We start from the raw sequence: 21,169 nt of genomic DNA, 5'->3' as shown, positions 1-21,169 counted from the left end.
ATGCACGTTTCCCTCCTTGACGTCCCAGACTCCCAACTCAGGCAGACTTTTCAAATTTTGATGCTTACTTACTCAACTTCCCTTTTCCTCCCAGCAAACCAAAAGGTAGTACTGTGTGTGTCCGACCCAGACTTGGCCCAACCTGGACCCGCCCCGAGCCTGAAAGCCGGACCCGGAAGAGCGACCCGACCCGACCCGAACCCGACACATGTTGTCGGGCCCCGTCAGGTTTGGGTCGGGTAGCAGGCCTTTACTTCCTGTGTCATCCCTGTTGAACCCTGTAAGAATTTTGCATGTTTGAATGAGATCACCTCTCATTATTCTAAACTCCAGAGAATAAAGGCCCAGTCTGTTTAATCTTTCCACATAGGACAATCCTCCATCCCAGGTATTAGTCTGGTGAACCTTCATCGCACTCCCTCTATAGCAAGAATATCTTTCCTTAGGTAAGGAGACCAAAACTACACACAATATTCCAGGTGCAGTCTCACCAAGGCATATAATTGCAGTAAGAACAATGTGTGTGACGTCTTGTTTCACCAAGGAGGTGCTCACTGAAATCTGCCACCCACTGCAGCCTCAAAGAGGGTGAGGATGGCATTGCCAGTGGCTTTGAAGATGAACATTGCCGTGAATCTTTTCGCATCAGGCTCCTTCCAGGCTGGATCAAGTGATATTTTTCAGCACCTCTCAGTTCACTGCTGTATAAGGGGAGGTCATTGAGGCTCTGTATGGAAGAGAGCTGAAGACATTCCATTCACTCTTGCCAGGGAGAAGCAGGTGGAGCGAGCATGATGTTTCACTGTGGTTTCCCCACAGTGTAGGATGCCATTGATTGCACACACGTCACTCTGTGGGTGCTAAGTGTAACTTCAGAGATGCCACAACTATTCCCTCAAAGTCCAGCCGGTGTGCAGCCATACTCAACACATCATGCAGATCAATACCTGGTATTCTGGCAGCAATCATGATGCTTTCATTCAACACCAGTTCACTATGGGCTGGTGACTGGTGACACCGGCTATCGACTGGCCCACTGGCTCATGACTTTGGTGCGCAACTCACACGTGCGCAGCATGCATATAACGACAACCATGCTGCCACATGTAATGTCATCAAGCAGACCATTGGGGTGCTTAAACCACTCTGGAGGAACCCTACAGTACTCTTCAGAGCATGTCTCATGATTCATCGTGTTCTACTGTATCCTGAACAATTTCGCCATTGTGAGCGCACAATCCTTGCCACCAGGTATATGGCGAGCAGCTAAGGGGGAGGAAGCAACCAACACAGCCCCTTTCCAGCTGGCCTGTCCATGATTGTCTCATCCAATTGCAGTACCAGTGAAGACAAACGCAATTCCCATTCAACAAAAGTCCCACACCTTGCCTTCCCTCTGATACTGACCATCATAGTGTTCTCTTGGTGACAATGGGGCGGCGCAGTGGTTAGCACCGCAGCCTCACAGCTCCAGCGACCCAGGTTCAATTCTGGGTACTGCCTGTGTGGAGTTTGCAAGTTCTCCCTGTGTCTGCGTGGGTTTCCTCCGGGTGCTCCGGTTTCCTCCCACATGCCAAAGACTTGCAGGTTGATAGGTTAATTGGCCATTATAAATTGCCCCTAGTATAGGTAGGTGGTCGGGAAATATAGGGACAGGTGGGGATGTGGTAGGAATATGGGATTAGTGTAGGATTAGTATAAATGGGTGGTTGATGGTCGGCACAGACTCGGTGGGCCGAAGGGCCTGTTTCAGTGCTGTATCTCTAAACTAAATGCAGAAATAAAAGCTACCACAAAATAAACATTTCAAACCAAATTTCTAAATCAAACCATGCATCCAGACACTAATTAATCACCCTTGTGCATTCCTTTAGTGCCTGTCTTCCATGTGCCTTTGCCTGTTCTAGTGCTTCTACACAGTACTGCAGCATGGTTGGCAGAAGGATGCTGACTTTTAGCGGGGGAGACTGCAGATGGCCTTGCAGGATGACCTGGAGCAGTTCTGGCCCGAGAAGGCCCAGCTTCAGACTGCAACACCTTGTCATGGATGTCAGGAATCTTGGCTGGTTAGCTGATAGGCAACAGTAAGGGCACTGCCAGAGCGGCAGTGGTGGCGGATAAATACTGACATCCTGAGAAAGGACAGCAGGTTCGTACTCCATAGAGCCACTGCGACTCCCTCGAGGTGTCACCTCAGAAATCCTAGCAATCTGTTGGAGGATAGATTGCTGGACTTCGGTGAGATCCTGCAAAGCCCCTTTAAAGACTGGTATCTGCAGACTGGATGGCAGCAGTCTGAGCTTGCCTAACAACAAGTTGAGCTTGCAGCACTCAGTTAGGTGGCTTCTGCTTGTGCTGCAAGGAAAGCTGAGACATCGGCCATCAGATGGTGCATCATGGTTGAATCCAAAAGTATGGTACTGAAGTTGGCTCCACTTTCATGTTGGAAAGAATGGGCTCCAAGCTTTGCGCAAAGTCACATGCAAGGTTGATGTCAGACCCCTCCATACTCCTTGACAGTGACCACAGCCTTTCTGGCAGGCCTGCCAATGCACCAGGCATTTGTGTGTGCATATTGGTACAAGGCTTTTTGTTTTTTTTGTATTGAAAGCTTAGGATTCTGTGTGTTTTAAAAACTGAAACAACATTTCAGAGGACATGGAGACACCTGCAAATAGTTGAACTTAATGAACGTTTGAAAGGAAGTTCAAACAAAAGCTGAATTTTATGGGTGTTTTGAAAGGAAGCTGAACTTGTACACAAGAACAGGAAAGCAAGTAATTTCAAGGAAACCAACAAGGGGTTTGACCTCTTGGCTACTCCTTGAGTGACGAGAGACTTTATGACTGGGCATGTGATTTAATTTTGGAAGTTTCAGTTTCATTTTTGAATTGTTAAAAAGCCAGTGAGTTGGACAAAGAGCAGGCATTTGAAATTTGGTTTTGACCTGCCTGGAGATTAGAGGAAGACCCAGAAAAAGTATTACTTCTCTGTAAAGGAATCCTGCATCTCTTGAGAGGAAACCCTGGATTTCAAATGTGGCAGATTCCTATTGCCTCCTGTCTCTGAAGAATCCCTGCATCAAGTGTGGTTCCTGTTGCCTCCTATGTTTTAAGAACTCTTGAAATCTGAGGAAATATTCTACTGCTATATTGCTGCTGCAAAACCTAAGAAGACCTGTTGCTGCACAACTAATGGAAGACCGATGTGAAGCCAGCTGCAGTTGAATTTCCTTGAACACTTACCTATCACAGACTGTTCATCAACCTTGCCTGGAAAGACTTCGAGTGGCATCCAACTATTCGACTTTGGGACACCTCACCGAACAAAGAACTTCCTACTTCCACAGAATGTGACAAACTAAGTTTTATTTTATTATTATTATTAGCTGTAAACCAAAATCCTTTTTTCCCCGGTTAACTGTATTTTTCTGGATGTATGTGTGTGGACATGAGGGCTTGAGAAAAATAAGGAGCTTTAATCTCAATTCATATATAGATTTACTTCATTATTGGTTAAGACTTGGTTTTATAAGTCGATAATTTTGTTGTTGGTTAAAGGAACCTAGTTGGTGTGCTTAATTCTGGGGGACAAATAGAGTATCTAATTAGCTGTTTCGATAAGTGGGAACATTTATTGATATGCTGTGACCTGTGGCGAAGTGGGACTGAATTAACAGTGCATTCCTCCCGTCAATATTGTTATGATCCTGTGAGAGTTGTGCAAACTCATAGATAACCTGAAGGTTTTGAAAGCTCAGCAAGCCGCAGAAATTGCTGACTATTTTGAGCTTGTGAATAAGCCAACCTATTTTGTCCGTCACCCTCATAAACCCGAGAAGGATAGAAAGTGGGAGAGTGAAAGGAAAGCACGTAGCCGGGGACAAGAAGGAACAGCTGGGAATGCCCCAGGATCACCACCTCAGCACAGAAAGGAAGGTGCTGAGGGTAGAAGTGAGGTTTGCAAGCCAAAGTGCTATCATTGCAACAAAACTGGTCATCTTCGTTCAGAGCGCTGGAAATTGCAAGGTAACCCCATAAGATTTGTTGGGGTTCACAAAGCTAGTGCAGAGGAACAGACTCTGACTGAAAGTATAGCAGACCAGGCGATAGCTTTAACGACAGCTGTGAAACCAGATACTAGAACCGAACAGAGTGTAGAGGTTAAGAAAATACCTGAGAGTTAGAATAAATTTTTGTCAAAGGGGAGAGTAACTCCGTATCCTGTAAGTGAAGCAGGAAACCTATTATACTGAGGCACACAAGAGCAACCCAAACACTCTTGCTGCGGAAAGATAGGAGGTTTCCACCAGAGAGCACCTTGAATGCTAAAGTTTTAGTTAATGGAATTGGTGGGGAGTATATACCCGTACCTTTGTATAAAGTACGCTTAGAGAGTGACTTAATTTCTGGAATAGTAACTGTAGGTGTTGTCCACAGTTTACCAGTAAAAGGAATTGATCTACTCCTAGGAAATGATTTGGCTGGATCAAAAGTATCAGTTCTCCTATAGTTACAGAGGAACCAAGTGAAGTTAAGGAAACGGAGCAATTACAGGAACAAGTTCCGGGAATATTTCCTGTATGTGTAGTCACCCGAGCAATGGCTAAATAGGATCCACTGTCAGAGGTAAAAGAGGCACCACAAATAGATAGCCAAGTATCTGAAACCTTATTTGGTGATTTAGATAATCTAAATGAGATGTTTAACAGATCATCTATCATTGCAGCACAGCAAGCTGATTCAGAGATATACCGAATAGCACAGACGGTTCTGTCAGAAACTGAGGCGAAAGGAGTTCTGGAAGGCTACTGTATGGCAAACAGGGTTTTGAGGCGGAAATGGAAACCGTCTCATAGACCTGCCGATGAAGACTAGACAGTTGTTGAACAGATAGTGGAACCACCTAAATATCGACAAGGATTATAAAGGTTAGCACACATCATTCCTTTTGCAGGACATAAGGGAATCTGGAAGACCAAATCATGCATAAGCCAACATTATTACTGGCTAGGTCTTACAAAGGATGTGAGACACTTTTATATGACATGCCATACCTGTCAAATTGTGGGAAAACCACAACCTACCATAAAATCAGGGGATGAAGTATTCGTGTTGTTAGCATCACAGGGAGAACCATTAAAAGCTAGGTTCGGTGGCCCATATACAGTGATCAAAAGAATGGGTAAGGTAGATTACTTGATTGACACCCCTAATCACTAGAAGAAGAACCAGTTGTGTCACATTAATATGCTCAAACAATATTACCGCAGGGAGGAGGATATGCCAGTACAGGTATGTCAGGTAATCTCAGGTAATGTCAGGGACTGTTGAGAAGGAAAAGGCTAGTGAGGATGAGGCAGAAACAGGCCTAGGAAATTCCTAGATTGAACTTCCACCTATCCGATTAGTGAATACAGAATGGCTAGGAAAATTAAACAATATGCTTTTACACTTAGAGACAAAACAGCATGAAGTCCTACCCAGGGTTTTCACAATGTTTCAAAAAGTTTGTAATGATAAGCCGGGATGTCCAACCTTAGCCACACACGATGTGGGTATAAGGGGAGCCATTCCTTTAAAACAACATCCTTGCTGCTTAGGTCCAGACAGACTGCCCCAAGTGGAAGCAGAGGTACAATGCATACTGAAGGGCAGCTTAGCTGAACCTTGCCAGGACAGCTGGAATTTTCAGGTGGTCTTGATGCTTAAACCTGGTGGGTCAGCTCAAACTTGCAAAGATTCTAGAAAAGTATCTGCGGTAAGGAAGGCAAACTGCTATCCAAATTCTCATTTAAAGGACTGTATGGACAGAGTGGGCAATGTGTCTTAAAGAGACAGATGTGTTGCAGGGATACTATCAAATTCCTTTGACACCCCAGAGTAAGAAACGAATGAGCTTCTGTTACATCGGACAGGGTTTTCCAGTGTCACGTGATGCCACATAGGTTAAAGGGTACTCGAGAAAATTCTCAGAATAGGAAACCCAGTAGTGGTCAGTGCACCTAGTTGTGCAGTTCCTTCGTTGAGGTGATGGACAATAGGGACATTTGAAAGGAAAACATGAAACTACTGGGAGACTATGCTTAGAAATTTGAAATGGGTTAATTGGGATGACGTTTTTGCAAATTTAAAGCCAAAAATGTTCTTGTTGCTGTAATCTTACCATTTTAGAAGACTGTATATCTAAATGTGAGAACAAATGTGAGCCTTTTTTTGTCAAATTGCATTTTTTACACATTGTAATGAAACGCATTTCAGGAATGTCGTTTCATTCCGCCAGGGGCGGAGGTGATATGATCCTGTAGTTTTTTTTTCTTTTCCGGGAGGTATGCAGTATGTCTTTAAGGCTGTAACAAGATCAGTACTGCTTTAAGGCAATAAGCTCCAGGGACTGAGTCAAAGAATACATTCTCATTGCCGTAGGATACAGCCATTCAGGATCAAGGACATGAGATATAATGTTGCCGATTGACATTTGAAACTAGCTGAAAAAACTGGCTTTTCAGACACAGTTAACAGACACACAAAGACTGTTCTGCCAGCATGCACTGAAAGAAAGAGAGCTCTCTCTTGGTTTAGTTAAACCCTATTTATTATATGCTCAGAATTCTGATGTCAAGCCAGATTAATTTCTTAAAAGAAAATAACCAAATTCCTTTAACTACTGAACTGCAGTTGCTGAAATACATTGCTGGAAAAGAAGAGCATCAGTTAAACTGCTGAACTAGACTACGGACTGTTCTACTGTTGAAGAACCTTTTCTTCCCCCATTGGACAGCTGTGAGAACTTCAAGCAACCTTGGAGTTTTCCACATTGGAAGATTTCACTTCGGCAGGAGCTTAAATCTGCGAGGACCCTAATTTTTCTATTTTAAATGTTGTTTATATCTTAGTAGTGTTTAAGAATTTAGTTTTTCTAATTAAACAGTTAAGTTGCTGATCTAAAATCACCTGGTTTGGTTCACCTCATTCAGGGGTTAATAGATTTGGAAAGTTTAAAATGATATGTCAGGTGATCTGTGGAGGGGCAGGACTGAATCAACAGTGTGTTTCTCCCACCACTATCAGAATCGTATATTTTGATTAGGGGCTGCGACTTGAGCGGTCGTTCGTAATAACATCCTCAGCCTTTCTCTCTACACTGTCCCACCAAATTCCTCAGCTGCATCCTCTGCAGCAGAACACATGTGCAACCTCATCCTCCGGCAAGCTGGCACCTGTGCTACCTTTTCCCCCTGCCCTGGCTGCAGGCCACTTGTGTCCGATGTCTCACCATGTGCAGATTCCACCTCTAAGCTACCTTCTACAGTACACACAGTGTCCGTATCTGAGCTGGTGGCTGAGAGTGAGAGACTGAGTGACGATGTCTCTTCATTCTCTTCCACTTCTTGCTCCTTCACCACTGCCTACCCAGGTCGCAGTTCTTGGCATCTGAAAGGAGAAAGGCACAGAAGTAGGCAAGCAGTGAGGGAAGCAGGAGGTGCCTGCATCTGCAATTTGTATTTCAGAGGAGGTTAGGGGATGTGGGGGAAGTGGGTTGTTGTGAAAGAGGATTGAGTATGAGCATACCATCATCTTTGATGTTTTCAGCCCTGCTGCTGGCCACAGCCCTAGTCATGGCTGCTCCAATGATAGTGAGCACCATCTCCTCCAGAGGGCTGAGGACAGTTTGGTATTGCTGCCAATGACTGTGTGCCACCTTTTCCTGCAAGAGCAAGGGAAGTATGTCAGTGAGTATGGAACAATCTATTTAGATGATGTGCCTGTCCTGGCAATGTGTGCAAGGTGTGGGATATGGATGTGAGGCTTGCAGCAGTGATAAGTGAGTGAGGGTGAGATGAAGCTATGAATGTGAAGTATGTGGTTGACAGAGATTGCTGGTAGGTGCGAGAAGGTGAGGTGGTGTGTTGAGGGGTTTGTGAGGCTAGAGGTGCAGTTGGTGAGATATGTATGGCATTTGAAGATGCATCCACTGACCTTGACCACTTGTGTGAGGTCACTGAATTTCTTGCGGCACTGCATACAGCTCCTCAGGGCTACACAGCTGCCATTGACCGCGTTGACTATCTGCTCTCGCTGCCTCCGCAGTGTCTGTCTGGAGGACCTCCTGTTCCCGAGGACAGAGGACTTATCTCCTCCTGTCCACCTCCTGCAACAAGCCTTCCGGTGCTGTACTGGAGAACATTGGAGCGTGTTCTCTGCCATATTCTGCCATTCTTTCCAAGGTGAACCTCACTTTTAGAACGACTTCCAGCAATTGCTCCAGTCAAAATGCACCTCCTTTAAGAAGTGCAAGCTGGCTCTAAGTGGTGTAGGCTGGCTTGAACTCATGCTAACCTGTCCATTTTGTGCTCCCTACTCACGAATGAAGCCACTCAACTTAGTGCTGGCTGCAGGCTACTGTCATATAAATGAGCAGGCAGCATGAAGTTGGCGTGCATACAGGGGTAAATTACTCCTTTTTACCCTCATATAATTACAGGGTGTTAAAGGATGCTACTAACTGCCTGCATCTTTACCTGTGAATTTCCTGCTGTGTCCTCTGTATGGACTGGATGGCCGTGTGAATATTTATTAGCTCATTCATTCCCTTTCTGCAGCTGGGGCACAGCAATCCTGAAAGAAATATACATTACACATCAGCTCCAAGCCATCAATAAAACATAATATTTAGTATTATTTATTTATTTAGTGAATGCAAATCCCCAGAGCCAAGCGATAGCCTCCTCATTTGCTGAGTTTAAGGTGATTAGTCCACCATTTAGTCTGTGGAGGGGACACTCCTCGGTAATGTGCAGCATTGTTTGTGTCTCTCCACAAATGCATAAGGGGTTTGTACTGAGGCCAGAGCAGTGGAGGCTGCACAGGGCCCCTGACTTGTTCTGAACCTGTTTAGCAAGGACCACTCTTGCCGCGGTAGTTCAAAGCCTCCATTCGGCAGGTGGGGTTTGACACAAGGAACTTGTGTTGAAGTAAGAAGTGGCCAGAACTAGCGTCGATCTGTATCTGAGTGCCCCAGAGAGTGAAAGCCATATGTGCCTTGTAAACTATCGCTTGGTTGTAAAGTATAATTTTGTTACTTAATAAATCCTCTTAATTTGTTGCACCAGAACTACTTTCTGAAACTGTATTGTCTTGTTCAAGAACCCAAATAAGGTTCAATGCTGTAAAGAGCCATTTATACCATTTGTCCAGGATTTCCACTGATCTTCCGATGAAGCTAATATGGGAGATCTGGAAAACCCCTGAGGAAATTCCCATCTAGTGGGACCATCACGACTCAGCCTGATCTTGTTGTCACTCATGGTACAGATATGCATTTTCTGGGGGAGGATGGTGATGTGGAGAGGGAGGGTCCACTCAATAGTTTTCAGGTCTATGAACCCTGGCTGACATTTCCCTTCCCCAAATCAGGGCCAACTGCACCCGTCCCAACTCCTGCCCTGGCTGACATCAACTAACATAACAGAATAAATCTAGGACTTTTCTGCTGTGCGTGGCTCAGTTCCACCATGGGCGATATGTTTACCTACTGTGATCCTGTCCATTTCAATCTGCTCCATTTCCTAGCAGGGAAACCTCATAGACAGGGATGATGGCAAGTGATCTCCATAAGGACGGCCTAAACTTGATGGAAATGATCTGTACTTGGCTCAGGTAATGGATAAAACAGGGCAAAGCCATTGTCTTCTAATAGCACAGGACCTGGTCCAATACTGGAATATGAAGAGCTCTTTCTGAATTTACAGAGAAACAGAGCACCTACCCTCATCAGATGAGTCGTCCTGTATTGGTGTCGAACAACTGCTCTCTGTGTTCTGTGATCTATTTGGTGCTGGGCAGTCTCTGGTTTTGCAGCCAATATATTCCTGAACTGAGACCTACTAACAGAAAGCACTTATCAGCAATGCAAACAGCTACAGTTCAATATGCAGGAAAGAAAGGGTGTCCTAACTTATCGGTGCTCCAATACAATACTCAATATAAATTTTGTAATTACATCTATATATAGTGCAAACATTAAGAATAATGTGTTAACATAAGAAAAATAAGACATTGAAAAGAATTTAAAGAATAAAACAGTGTAAAGTAAACAGAGAAGCTGATACGTTCTATTGGATATCAGATGACCACTGAGAAAATAATTTTTTTTTTAGGAACAGATAAGGTCACTCGGCTCAACAAGAGCTGAACAACTGATTCTGAGAATCAAAAAAGGAAGTCAAATTGTGATTTGATGGGACCAGATCAACTTTAAGATTCAGTCTTCTGATTGGCTGAAAGATTTCCATTTAGAACTGATATTTAGTTGACCAGGGATTGAATTCAGGAAATGCAGGTTCCAAATGAGTGGAGAGTAGTGGAGGTACAGGAGAAAAGACTAGGGTTTAAAACATAGATAAAAATTCAGATAAAATACTAGCTCACAGAGATAAGGAAAAATATAGAAGTTAAAATAGAAAAGACAGCAAAATGAGGGAAGGTAGAACCACAAAAATAGACAAGAAACAGTAGAAAGAAAGTTTTAAATTTATTTTCAGTTTATTTTGCTCTACATTAGTTTGTTTCAATAATATAATTCCTCTGGATCTGAGGTATTATTACTGTAATATTAGCCGAACTTGCAGTAATTATTTTTTCAAGGAGTACTGGGTAGGTTGGAGTACTCAAGCAGAGACAGGGAGAACTGTGGCTGTGGCATGGTTGAATCTCTGGGCAATAAAGGAGGCTAATGGGGGACAGTTGTCTAAATGAGACTGTACTGAAGGGGAAATGGGGGATGGGAAGTGCTGGATATGGGGCCAATACTCAGTCCAGGCCCTTAGTTTAGGTCCAGATATTGAGTACTGGCCTACGTCCAGGAGGCAGAACCAGAAACAAAACACATGTAAGGGATATGAGAAAGTGGGATTGATTCTCAGAATCAGTTGTTAAGCTCTTGTTGAGCCTAGTGACCTTACCTGTTCCTAAAAAAAAAAAAAAAATTTTCTCGTAGTCATCTACGTGTAGCCCTAGGATTATAAAACTAACAAGAGTGGAAGAGCTCTAGAGTCCAGATACACAAATCTTTAAAAATGAGAGGTCAAGTTGGTAAAGCTGTAAAAAAAAAAATTAAAACAAAAGCAAAATGGAAATGCTAAATCGATAGATTACACAGCAGTTAAAATATTGTGTCCTATTTTGGAAGGATGTCAAAACCATTGGGAGGATGCAGAAGTGATGGACCAAAATGTTACCAAGGATGAGAACCTATAGCTGAGGAAAGGCTAGGGATATTAGAGCTATGTTCACCAGAACAGAGAAGGTTATGAGAAGATCTGATAGAGGTAATCAAAATTGTGTGGGAAATCAGGAACAGCTTTTTCTACTGGTCAGGGAGCAGGAAACCAGGAAGTATAAATTTAAGATAATTACCAAAGTATGAAGGGAAAGGAAGGGAGAAATCTTTTTTACAATAATTTTTAGGACATGGAATCTCCTACCAGAAACAGTTGTGTAAGCAGAATCTATAATAGTGTTGAAAAGGGAAGTAGATAAATACTTGAAAAACAAAAGGTCAGGGGAATGAGATTAACCGGATACTTTTTTCAGATTGCCGGAATGGGCTGAATGGCTTCCTTCCTATGTTGATTCAGTACAGAAGGTTATTGCATATGTAACCATTTTGATCATGACCTGCCGTCGTCTTTGACTGCTGTTGCTGGTGATATCCATTGACTTGATTGTTGGAGATTTGTGTCGGACATTCGTCTGGATGATTCCATCCTTTTCAAATTGGATGATGTCATTTGTTGGATCCCAGGGACCGGTACTGGAAGGAGAAAAACAGCAAAGAAGCATCACAAATTAAGCATAATCCTCTCATGGGTTTTGTGAAAGATGCTCACAAGGCTTACTGTATCTCCACAGGGGATGGACCTATATTGGGTTAAAATGGAGGCCATCACTTGTGAAATGTGACAGCCATGCTGCTCTATTTTTAGATATTGGCTCCCTCACTCCAGATAAAAATCAGGGAAAATTATTAGGAATTGTTTATTTTTGATGTCTTCATTCTATTCCCTTGGAGAATAATGTGAAGTAGTGGAAGTATTGGCAGGCTAGTTAACAGTCTAGCAGGCTATGGCATGAATGCTCTTTCCATGGCCTCCACCACCTTTATACCAGCCAATAGGGCTATAAGGTGGGAGGATTTTATGGGCTCCCACAACCCATATGATGAGGGAGGGCCACCACACCCACTAGACGTGAGTATCCTGCTGGATATCAACCTAGAATTCGGAGCTGGAGCTCCAGTCTCACTTGCCAGGACTGTCTGGAGTGGGTTTTAATTCTGCTCCTTCTAGCTCAGAGGCAGGAATGCTACCGCTAAGCAAAAGGATCATTAGAACTATAAGTTGACATTTCCAACAGGTAGGGTTTAAAAAGTAACATTAGTGCACACAAAATACAGAACAAGTATTGTGACAGTATCAAAACTTAAGGTTCATACGTTGTGTAACAGGTAGAATTGTGTTACAGTCTACAGCAGGGGTATCCAACCTTTTCGTGTGGAAGAGCCACATTACAATTTTTGTTCTGCATAGGGGGCCAGTGAGAAAATTTCGGAAAGATAGAGGCAGTAAAAATTTATATTACTATCAAAACAACAACAGACATTTTTGTGAAGACAAATGAGAAGACTATTGACTTACTTTCTCGTCGCTATGTTGAACACTGATTTAGTGACATGCCTGTCATTATCTTTGCTTGCATAAGTACTCAATCTCTGCCCGCAAACTTGATGAAGCGATGAGGAGTATTCCGGATAGATGTCCATCTGTCAGGAGTGATAATGATCTCTTTCTCTGCCCCTTCCTCTCCCAACCCTCCTCTCTCTCTTTTCCCCCCCCCCCCAACCCTTTCCCCCACTTCTCTCCACGCTCTGTGTGTGTCTCTCACTCCCCATTCTCCCACTGATCTCTCCTCACTCTCTGCTCCCCACTCACCATAAACTTGGTTTATAGAGGCAGACTGTGAACGCCACCTCTCCCATGTTGTGTGGAAGCAGGATCCTAACAAACTTATAGCTGCCGCCAAGGTGCCTAACATTCTGGCAGTTTACAACTGCAGGCCGGATGGCAACCTTTGGAGGGCCGGACTCTGGCCCATGGGCTGTATATTGGACAACCATGGTCTATAGCATGATTCAGGGATTTTAACTGTAATAGCTCGCTATGCAAATTCTATTCCCTAAAAAGCCGAAACACTATCAGACTGGTGAGTTCTTTGCTCAAAATGACTATGAACTTAGCTTCAACACCAAGGCCTTCCCAATTCCACATCAGTGTAAGGGAAACCTTGTCATTGAGGCACATCCACTGTTTGTGAGGTGCTTTATGATACTCTGAGCTTCCTAGATTTTCAGAAATAGAGAAAAATGCTTCATTTACCCTTCAGTAAATTTCTAATACAGGCTGTGTGGGCCACTCTAACCTCTCATGTCACATTCTGAGCTGGAGCTGGATTTGTGGAACCCATTCATCACAGAATCACAGAATTGTTACAGTGCAGAGGGAGGCCGTTTGGCCCATCACGCCTACACGAGCTTTCCTATTGAGCATTTCACCTAATGCCACTCCCCGCCTTCTCACCGTAACCCTGCATATTCTTCCTTTTCATATAACTGTCTAATTCCCATTTGAATGCTTCAATTGAACCTACGTCCACCACACTCTCAGGCTTGCATTCCAGACCTTAACCACACGCTGCGTGAAAACATTTTTCCTCATGTTGCTTTAGCTTCTTTTACCAATTATTTTAAATCTGTGCCCTCTCATTCTCAATCCTTTCACGAGTGGGAACAGTTTCTCCCTATCGACTCTGTCCAGACCTCTCATGATTTTGAACATCTCTATCAAATCTCCTCTCAGCCTTCTCTTCGCCAAGAAAAACAGTTCCAACTTCTTCAATCTGTCTTCATAACTGAAGTCCATCAACCCAAGAATCATTCTCATAAATTTTTGCTGCACCCTCTCTAATGCCTTCACATCCTTCCTAAAGCGCGGCACCCAGAACTGGACGCTATACTCCAGCTGAGGGCGAACTAGTGTCTTATACAGGTTCAGCATAACCTTCTTGCTCTTGTACTCTATGGGCTGAATTTTACGCTGCCCCAGCAGGTCAGATGGTGGCGTGGGGGAGGATGGGGGCAGCATAAAATTGAGTGGGAGGCTCCGGGAGGCCTACCCGCCCCACTCCTGCCTCCGGTCAACTTTACGGCGGTCAGGTGGGGGGGGGGGTGGTGGGTGGGGGTGGAAAACAGCCCGCCCACCTGAGGCAAATCAAGGCCCTTGTGGCCACTTAAGGGCCCTTGCCCACCTCCACGGGTATTTTACCGCTGGCAAGCAGGCGTGCTGGGGATGTGAAAGGCCGTCTGATCGCTGCCAGCCTTTCCGCACGTCGATTGGGGGTGGGGGGGGACTCTGTGCCCGACTGCCATGGCGCCCCCCCCCCCCCCACTTCCCAACCCACCCCCAGGACCCAAGACGCCACCCCTCCCCCCAAACCACCACTCTAGCCTCACCAGGGCACGACCGATCTCACTGGTGAGGCATCCCAACTTACCTTCCCTCCTGGCTCCATGTCGTCAGTTGGGCTGCAGCTCATGCAGTGGCCACCGCTCCCGGTGTCGCTGCTGGGACTAAGAGCTGCCAGCCCACTGATTGGCCAGCAGCTCACTGAGGCGGGACTTGTTCCCTCAAGTGGGTGGAAGTCCCGCCTCGGAAAAATTAAAACCCGGGGACCCGGGATGGATCCCCAGGCTAGGCAGAAGCAGGTTCGCCACTGACTTTTACGGTGGCGAATTCCAGTCCACCTAAGGTAAAATCTAGCCCTCTGATCCTATTAATGAAGCCCAGGATACTGTATGCTTTATTAACTGCACTCTCACCCTGTCCTGCCACCTTCAATGACTTATTCACATATACACCCAGGTCCCTCTGCTCCTGCACCCCCTTTAGAATTGTATCCTTTATTTTATATTGTCTCTCCATGTTCTTTCTACCAAATGTATCACTTCACATTTCTTTGCATTGAACTTCATCTACCACCTGTCCGCCCATTCCACCAACTTGTCTGCGTCCTTTTGAAGTTCTACACTATCCTCCTCACGATTCATAATGCTTCCAAGTTTCATATCATCTGCAAATTTTGCCCTCTCCACCAAGGTCTAGATCATTAATATATATCAGGCAAAGCAAGGGTCCCAATACTGACCCCTGGGGCACTCTATTACAAACCCTCCTCCAGCCCGAAAAACATCCATTCCCCACTGCTCTTTGTTTCCTGTCACTCAGCCAATTCCGTATCCATGTTACTACTGTCCCGTTTATTCCATGAGCTATAACTTTGCTCACCAATCTGTTGTGTGGCACTGTATCAAATGCCTTTTGGAAATCCATGTACACCACATTAACTGTATTGCCCTCATCAACCCTCTCTGTTACCTCTTCAAAATACGCTAGCGAGTTATTAAACATTATTTTCCCTTAAGAAATCCATGCTAGCTTTCTTTAATTAACCCGCATTTGTCAATGTGACTGTTAATTTTGTCCCAAATTATCCTTTCTAGAATTTTCCCCATCACTGAAATTAAACTGACTGGCCTGTAGTTGCTGGGCTTATCTTTACGCCCTTTTTTGAACAAGGGTGTAACGTTTGCAGTTCTCCAGTCCTCTGGCACCATCCCCGAGTCTAAGGAAGACTGAAAAATCATGGCCAGTGCCTCCGCAATATCCATTCTGATTTCCCTCAGTATCCTTGGATGCATCTCATCCGGTCTTGGTGCCTTATCCACTTTAAGTACAGACAGCCTCTCCAATATCTCCTCCTTATCAATTTTAAACCCTTCTAGTGTCTGAATTACCTCCTCTTTCACCATTGCCTGGGTTGCATCATCTTCCGTTGTAAAGACAGATGTAAAGTATTCATTTAATACCTCAGCTATGTGCTCTGTCTCCATGTGCAAATCCCCTTTTTGGTCCATAATCGGCCCCACTCCTTTTAACACTCTTTTACTATTTATATGTCTATTGAAAACTTTTGGATTCCCTTTTATGTTAATTGCCAGTCTCTTCTCATACACTCTTATTGCTTGTTCATTCCCCCTCTGAACCTTCCATATTCAGCCTTGTTCTCAATTGTATTTTCTATCTGGCATCAGTTGTAAATACACTTTTTCTTCTTTATCTTAACCTCTACCTCTTTTGTCATCCAGGGAGCTCTGGATTCGTTTACCCTACCGTTCCCCTTCGAAGGAACATACCTTGATTGTGCCCGAACGATCTCTTCTTTGAAGGTAGCCCTTGTTCAGCCATCTGCCAAACTTTGACTCCAATTTATTCGGCCCAGATCCGTTCTTACCCCATTGAAGTTGGCTTTCCCCCACTTAATTATTCCTACTCTGGATCATTCTTTGTCATTTTCCATAATCAGTCTAAGCCTTATGATACAATGATCACTGTCCCCTCAATGTTCTACTGACACTTGATCCACTTGGCCCACCTCATTCCCAAGAACCAGGTCTAGCATTGCTCCTTTCTAGTTGGGCCAGAAACATACTGCTGCAGAAATAGTTCCTGAACACACTCGAGGAACTCTTGCTGCTCATGAAGGAGCTGGGACAGGTGTTAGAAATGTGGGCGAAAATATAAAAGCAAAAAAAATTCTAAGCACATCAGTAGTGCCAGCTGTTATGTGCCAATAACAAACTGACACACCGAACACACCATGCTGTCAGGTGTTAATACCAGACTGCAGTTTAAATACTGTCCAGGGCATTTATTGTTCTGATTTATTTTTGTACCAACTTTTCTTTTGCTCATCTGAAGGTACTGATTCTTTTTGGGTAGGGTCACCCACGTGCCAGAAGACCCCAGTACCTCATCCAAATGGCCTTTCTTCATGTGTGATCCGAGAGTGAGAGGCTGGCATATTGCATTAAAGAGAATAGGAAAATTGCAGGCTGGTTAACACAGAAGTAGAAAAACCCAAGCACAGTGTCATCAGGCTATTAAGCAATGGGGGTTACATCACAGCTCAGCTCAGTTCTGTCCTCGCCTGACATCCACCCACATATGCTTTCCAGCAGGGGTCATTGGGCATAAATCAGCAGCAGATACCTGCTGTACCTCTGCCCTGAGTGAGGTAAACTAGCTCAGGAGATTGAACATGAGCAATTCGTTGCCCATAGGACACTTTAGAAATTGGACGGTAGCTTTATCCAACCAGCAGGGCATGTGGGCAGGAGAGTTAATAAGTTTATTTTCCTTTGCAGTGTATGAGTAGGTGTGATGAGGGCTACGTACTCTGTGAATTTGTACTGCCAGTTCTTTGTCACCACATCCTGCTGGAAGAGTCGTGCCACCCAGTCCTCATGTTTCTCATTACGCTCCTTGGAAGCCTTGCGCTGTGCTTCCTCTAGAATAAATTTCTCCTGTGTCGCCTGTTCCTGATCACGGTTCTTTATTGCTCTGGTCACTTGCTGCCACAGCCTAGAAGAATAGTAGAAAGGATTACAAACTTCCCCTGTAATACCACTGCTGTAAAGAATTCACTAATAGAGCAGCATGCTAGCTCATGAGAACATAAGAAATAGGAGCAGGAGTAGACCATACAGCCCCTCGAGCCTGCTTCTCCATTCAGTATGATAATGGCTGATCATCTACTTTAACTCCATTTTCCCATCCATATTCCCACAGTGACCGAAAATTTGTCTATCTCAGCCTGAAATATATTCAATGATGGAGAATCCATAACCCTCTGGAGTAGAGAATTCCAAAGATTCACAACCCTTTAAGTGAAGAAATTTCTCCTCATCTCAGTCCTGAATGATGGGCCCCTTATCCTGAGACTGTGCCCATGTTCCAGATTCCCCAGCCAGGGGAAACAACCTCCCGGTGTCTACCCTGTCAAGCCCCTTCAGAATCTTCTATGTTTTAATGAGATCACTTCTCATTCTTCTGAACTCCAGAGAGTATATTTCTAAATTACTCAGCCTCTCATGGCAAGTCAACCCTCTCATTCCAGGAATCAATCTAGTGCACCTTTGTTTTACTGCCTCCAAGGCAAGTATATCCTTCCTTAGATATAGAGACCAAAACTGTGCACAGTACTCCAGGTGTGGTCTCACCAAAGCCCTGTACAATTGTAGCAAGGCTTCCTTATTCTTGTACTTCTCTTGCAATAAAGGCTATCATGCCACTTGTCTTCCTAATTGCTTGCTGTACCAGTATGATAACTTTGTGTTCCTTGTACGATTACACCCAAGTCCCTCTGAACGTCAACATTTACAAGTTTCACGCCTTTTAAAAAAATTTCTGCTTTTCTATTCTTACTATCAAAGTGAATAACCTCACACTTCCTCACATTATACTCCACCTGCCACCTTGTTGCCCACTCACTTAACCTGTCTATATCTCGTTGCAGTCTTTTAGTGTTCTCCTCACAGCTTACATTCCCACATAGCTTTAAACATAGATACATTACTCTCAGTCTTTTCATCTAATTCATGAATGTAGATTGTAAATAGCTGAGGCCCCAGCACTGATCCTTGCAGCATTCCACTAGTAGCCTGCCAACTTGAAAATGACCTGTTCATCCCTATTCTTTGCTTCCTGTCCGTTAACCAATCCTCTATCTGTGCTAATATATTACCCCCAACTCCATGAGCCCTTATCTTGTGTATTAACCTTTTGTGTGGCACCTTATTGAATGCCTTTTGGAATTCAGAGTATACTATATCAACTGGTTCCCCTTTATCTAACTTACTAGTAAAAACTCTAATAAGTTTGTCAAACATGATTTCCCTTTTGTAAAACCATGTTGACTTTGTCTGATCATACTATGATTTTCTTAGGGTATTGTTAAGGATTCCCAGCTGTTACACTGAATCCATTAATACAGGGACATGCCAGATCCTTGTGCTGTATAGAACCCATAGTGCAGGGTGACGTCAAGTCCTTCATTATATAGTACTCAACACAGGGGTATGTCAAGACCTGGCAGCTACACAGAAGCTATTAAAACAGCAGATGCATGGGAACACCACCATCTGCAAGCTCCCCTCCAAGTCATACACCATCTTGATTTTGAACTATATCGCCATTCCTTCACTGTCACAGGGTCAAAATCCTGGAATTCCCTTCCTAAGAACACTGTGGGTGTACCTACCCCACGTGGATTGCAGCTTCAAGAAGGCGGCTCACCACCACCTTCTCGAGGGCAATTAGGGATGGACAATAAATGCTGGCCTAGCCAGCGACGCCCACATCCCATGAACGAATTTTTTTTAAAAAAGCAAAACACTGGGTCCTGGGAGCTGTACTGAATTGTGGGAGCTGTATAGAGCCCAGTAATAATGAAGCATGCCAAGTCCTGGCTGATGTATTCAACATATTACCATAGGAGGCAGGTGGGTCCCAGCCTTTGGGTAGAATAATACAGGAGCCAGCTGTTATAACAACTACATATTTACAATACTGAAGATACAAATTATAACCAACCTCTTAGCACAGCCTGTTGTATACTGTAACCTTGAAAGATTCATTTCCTGTTCTTCATTTACAGAATATTAATTTTCATTTTTTTAAAATGGAGATCTGACTGAGTTCAGAAACACAGGTCAGGTCCCACTATACTGAACATCCCATTGGAGGACTGCTCATCCTGGCTAGCTCTAAATACAATTGTTTCAGCAAAGTCAAAGAAAGTGTTGCTCCTTATCACATTTCACCGAAACATCTCAAAATATTTCAAGTACAAATAATTAATTTGAAGTGCAATGACTATATAGTCAAATATGGCAGTGAACTACACAGTATAATCACATAAATAGTAATGAGATGATTGACCAGTTAATCTATTTTTAGTTATGCTGGTTGAGGAAGGAATGCTTTCCAGGACACAAGAACTGTCCATCTGAACAGGTAGAAGGGTCCTCACAGTTTAACACATCATCTTAGGGAGGGCACTAGAGCACCAGTGTAGGTCATGCCTCAAATCCTGGAAATAGATCTTGAACCCAAAAGTTTCTGACTCTGAGGTGAAATTGGGCAAAACAGAAGCAGTTAAATTGGGTTAAGATTGTAGCTTCAGACTTACTGATTGACCCTGCTTTGCAAAGTGAAAGGAAAGAGGAAGTTCCTGTAGCCAATTTATGGCCCTCATATAATAATTTGCATGGGATGTTCACCTCAGAGCAGTCATTTACTTTCCTTTTTCTTTATCTAAAGGTGTGATATTGTTGACTCCCATCTGACATACCTTTCAGACTCAAATTCGTCCTGCTCCTCCAACCATACAACATGACGCACTAGACGCTGTTTCCGAATCTCATTGGTGACACTCCAGAACATAACAGCGAGCCCAGTTTTTTTGTCATGGATACACACGTCCCGATCCTGTTGCACAAAGGAGAAAAAATAGCATAATGACATGGAAAGGCTCATATTTCCCAAAGATGTTCTGGTACCATCATCTGCTTATTCTATAAAAGCAAAATACTGCGGATGTTGGAAATCTGAAATAAAAAGAGAGTGCTGGAAATTTTATCTGCAGTTTTTATCTGATTATTCTACTTCCTGATATTCTAATTGTTAGTTTAAAAATAGTTTGTGAATTTTATGCTAATCATATAAGTGAGATTAGTGACCACACCAAGTACTCCCTCTTCACGTGCAACATGGATTAGACACAGAGTCAACACTGCTCACAGGTCAGGTGCAGCAAAAATTATTTGTGGGGTAAAGGCCTCTGTTATTGACACGACCCCATCAGTGACATCCAGGTCAGGTGTAGCAGGGGTTCTCAACCGAGGTCCGTGGCCTCCATGTGGCCACAAGAAGGTTTCAAGGGGTCCATCAAAAATAGTCAATAGAAACTCTTGTTTCATCTGTCCTTCCAATCTGCAGCTGCCCTCCGACCAATATCTTGGCCTAACTTGCTCTTCTGGGTTAGATGTGGCCAATCTGGTTGCTCAGTTTATTCGGCGCTTTGGATGGGCAATGCAAGACACTTAGTGCAATTAGTCACAGATGAGGTCAGGCCTGGTCGCGGTTGTTGTTTTGTTTCAGACATGGTGGGGCAGGGCGATCCAATGCCGAGTCTGTGCCGACCAACAACCACCC

The 21,169-nt window shown here is 44.0% G+C and overlaps 1 protein-coding gene across 8 annotated transcripts in view; it reads right to left on the bottom strand.

Annotated features, from left to right (window-relative positions):
• LOC137376993 (oxysterol-binding protein-related protein 8-like) overlaps window positions 1-21,169 on the bottom strand; it is a 209,723-nt gene that overhangs the window by 2,689 nt on the left and 185,865 nt on the right. For all 8 annotated transcript variants that reach the window (XM_068046065.1, XM_068046064.1, XM_068046066.1 and 5 more), the window contains 5 exons: window positions 20,307-20,443; window positions 17,351-17,536; window positions 11,679-11,814; window positions 9,769-9,883; window positions 8,522-8,618 (listed from right to left, as the gene is read on the bottom strand). In XM_068046065.1, coding sequence (XP_067902166.1) covers window positions 8,522-8,618; window positions 9,769-9,883; window positions 11,679-11,814; window positions 17,351-17,536; window positions 20,307-20,443 — 671 coding nt within the window. The remainder of the gene's footprint in view (window positions 1-8,521; window positions 8,619-9,768; window positions 9,884-11,678; window positions 11,815-17,350; window positions 17,537-20,306; window positions 20,444-21,169) is intronic.

Source organism: Heterodontus francisci, chromosome 14 (assembly GCF_036365525.1).
Source record: "Heterodontus francisci isolate sHetFra1 chromosome 14, sHetFra1.hap1, whole genome shotgun sequence".
Lineage (NCBI taxonomy): Eukaryota > Metazoa > Chordata > Chondrichthyes > Heterodontiformes > Heterodontidae > Heterodontus > Heterodontus francisci.
The sequence above is the reverse complement of the archived record's forward strand: the minus strand, read 5'-3'. Positions and strand labels throughout refer to the sequence as shown.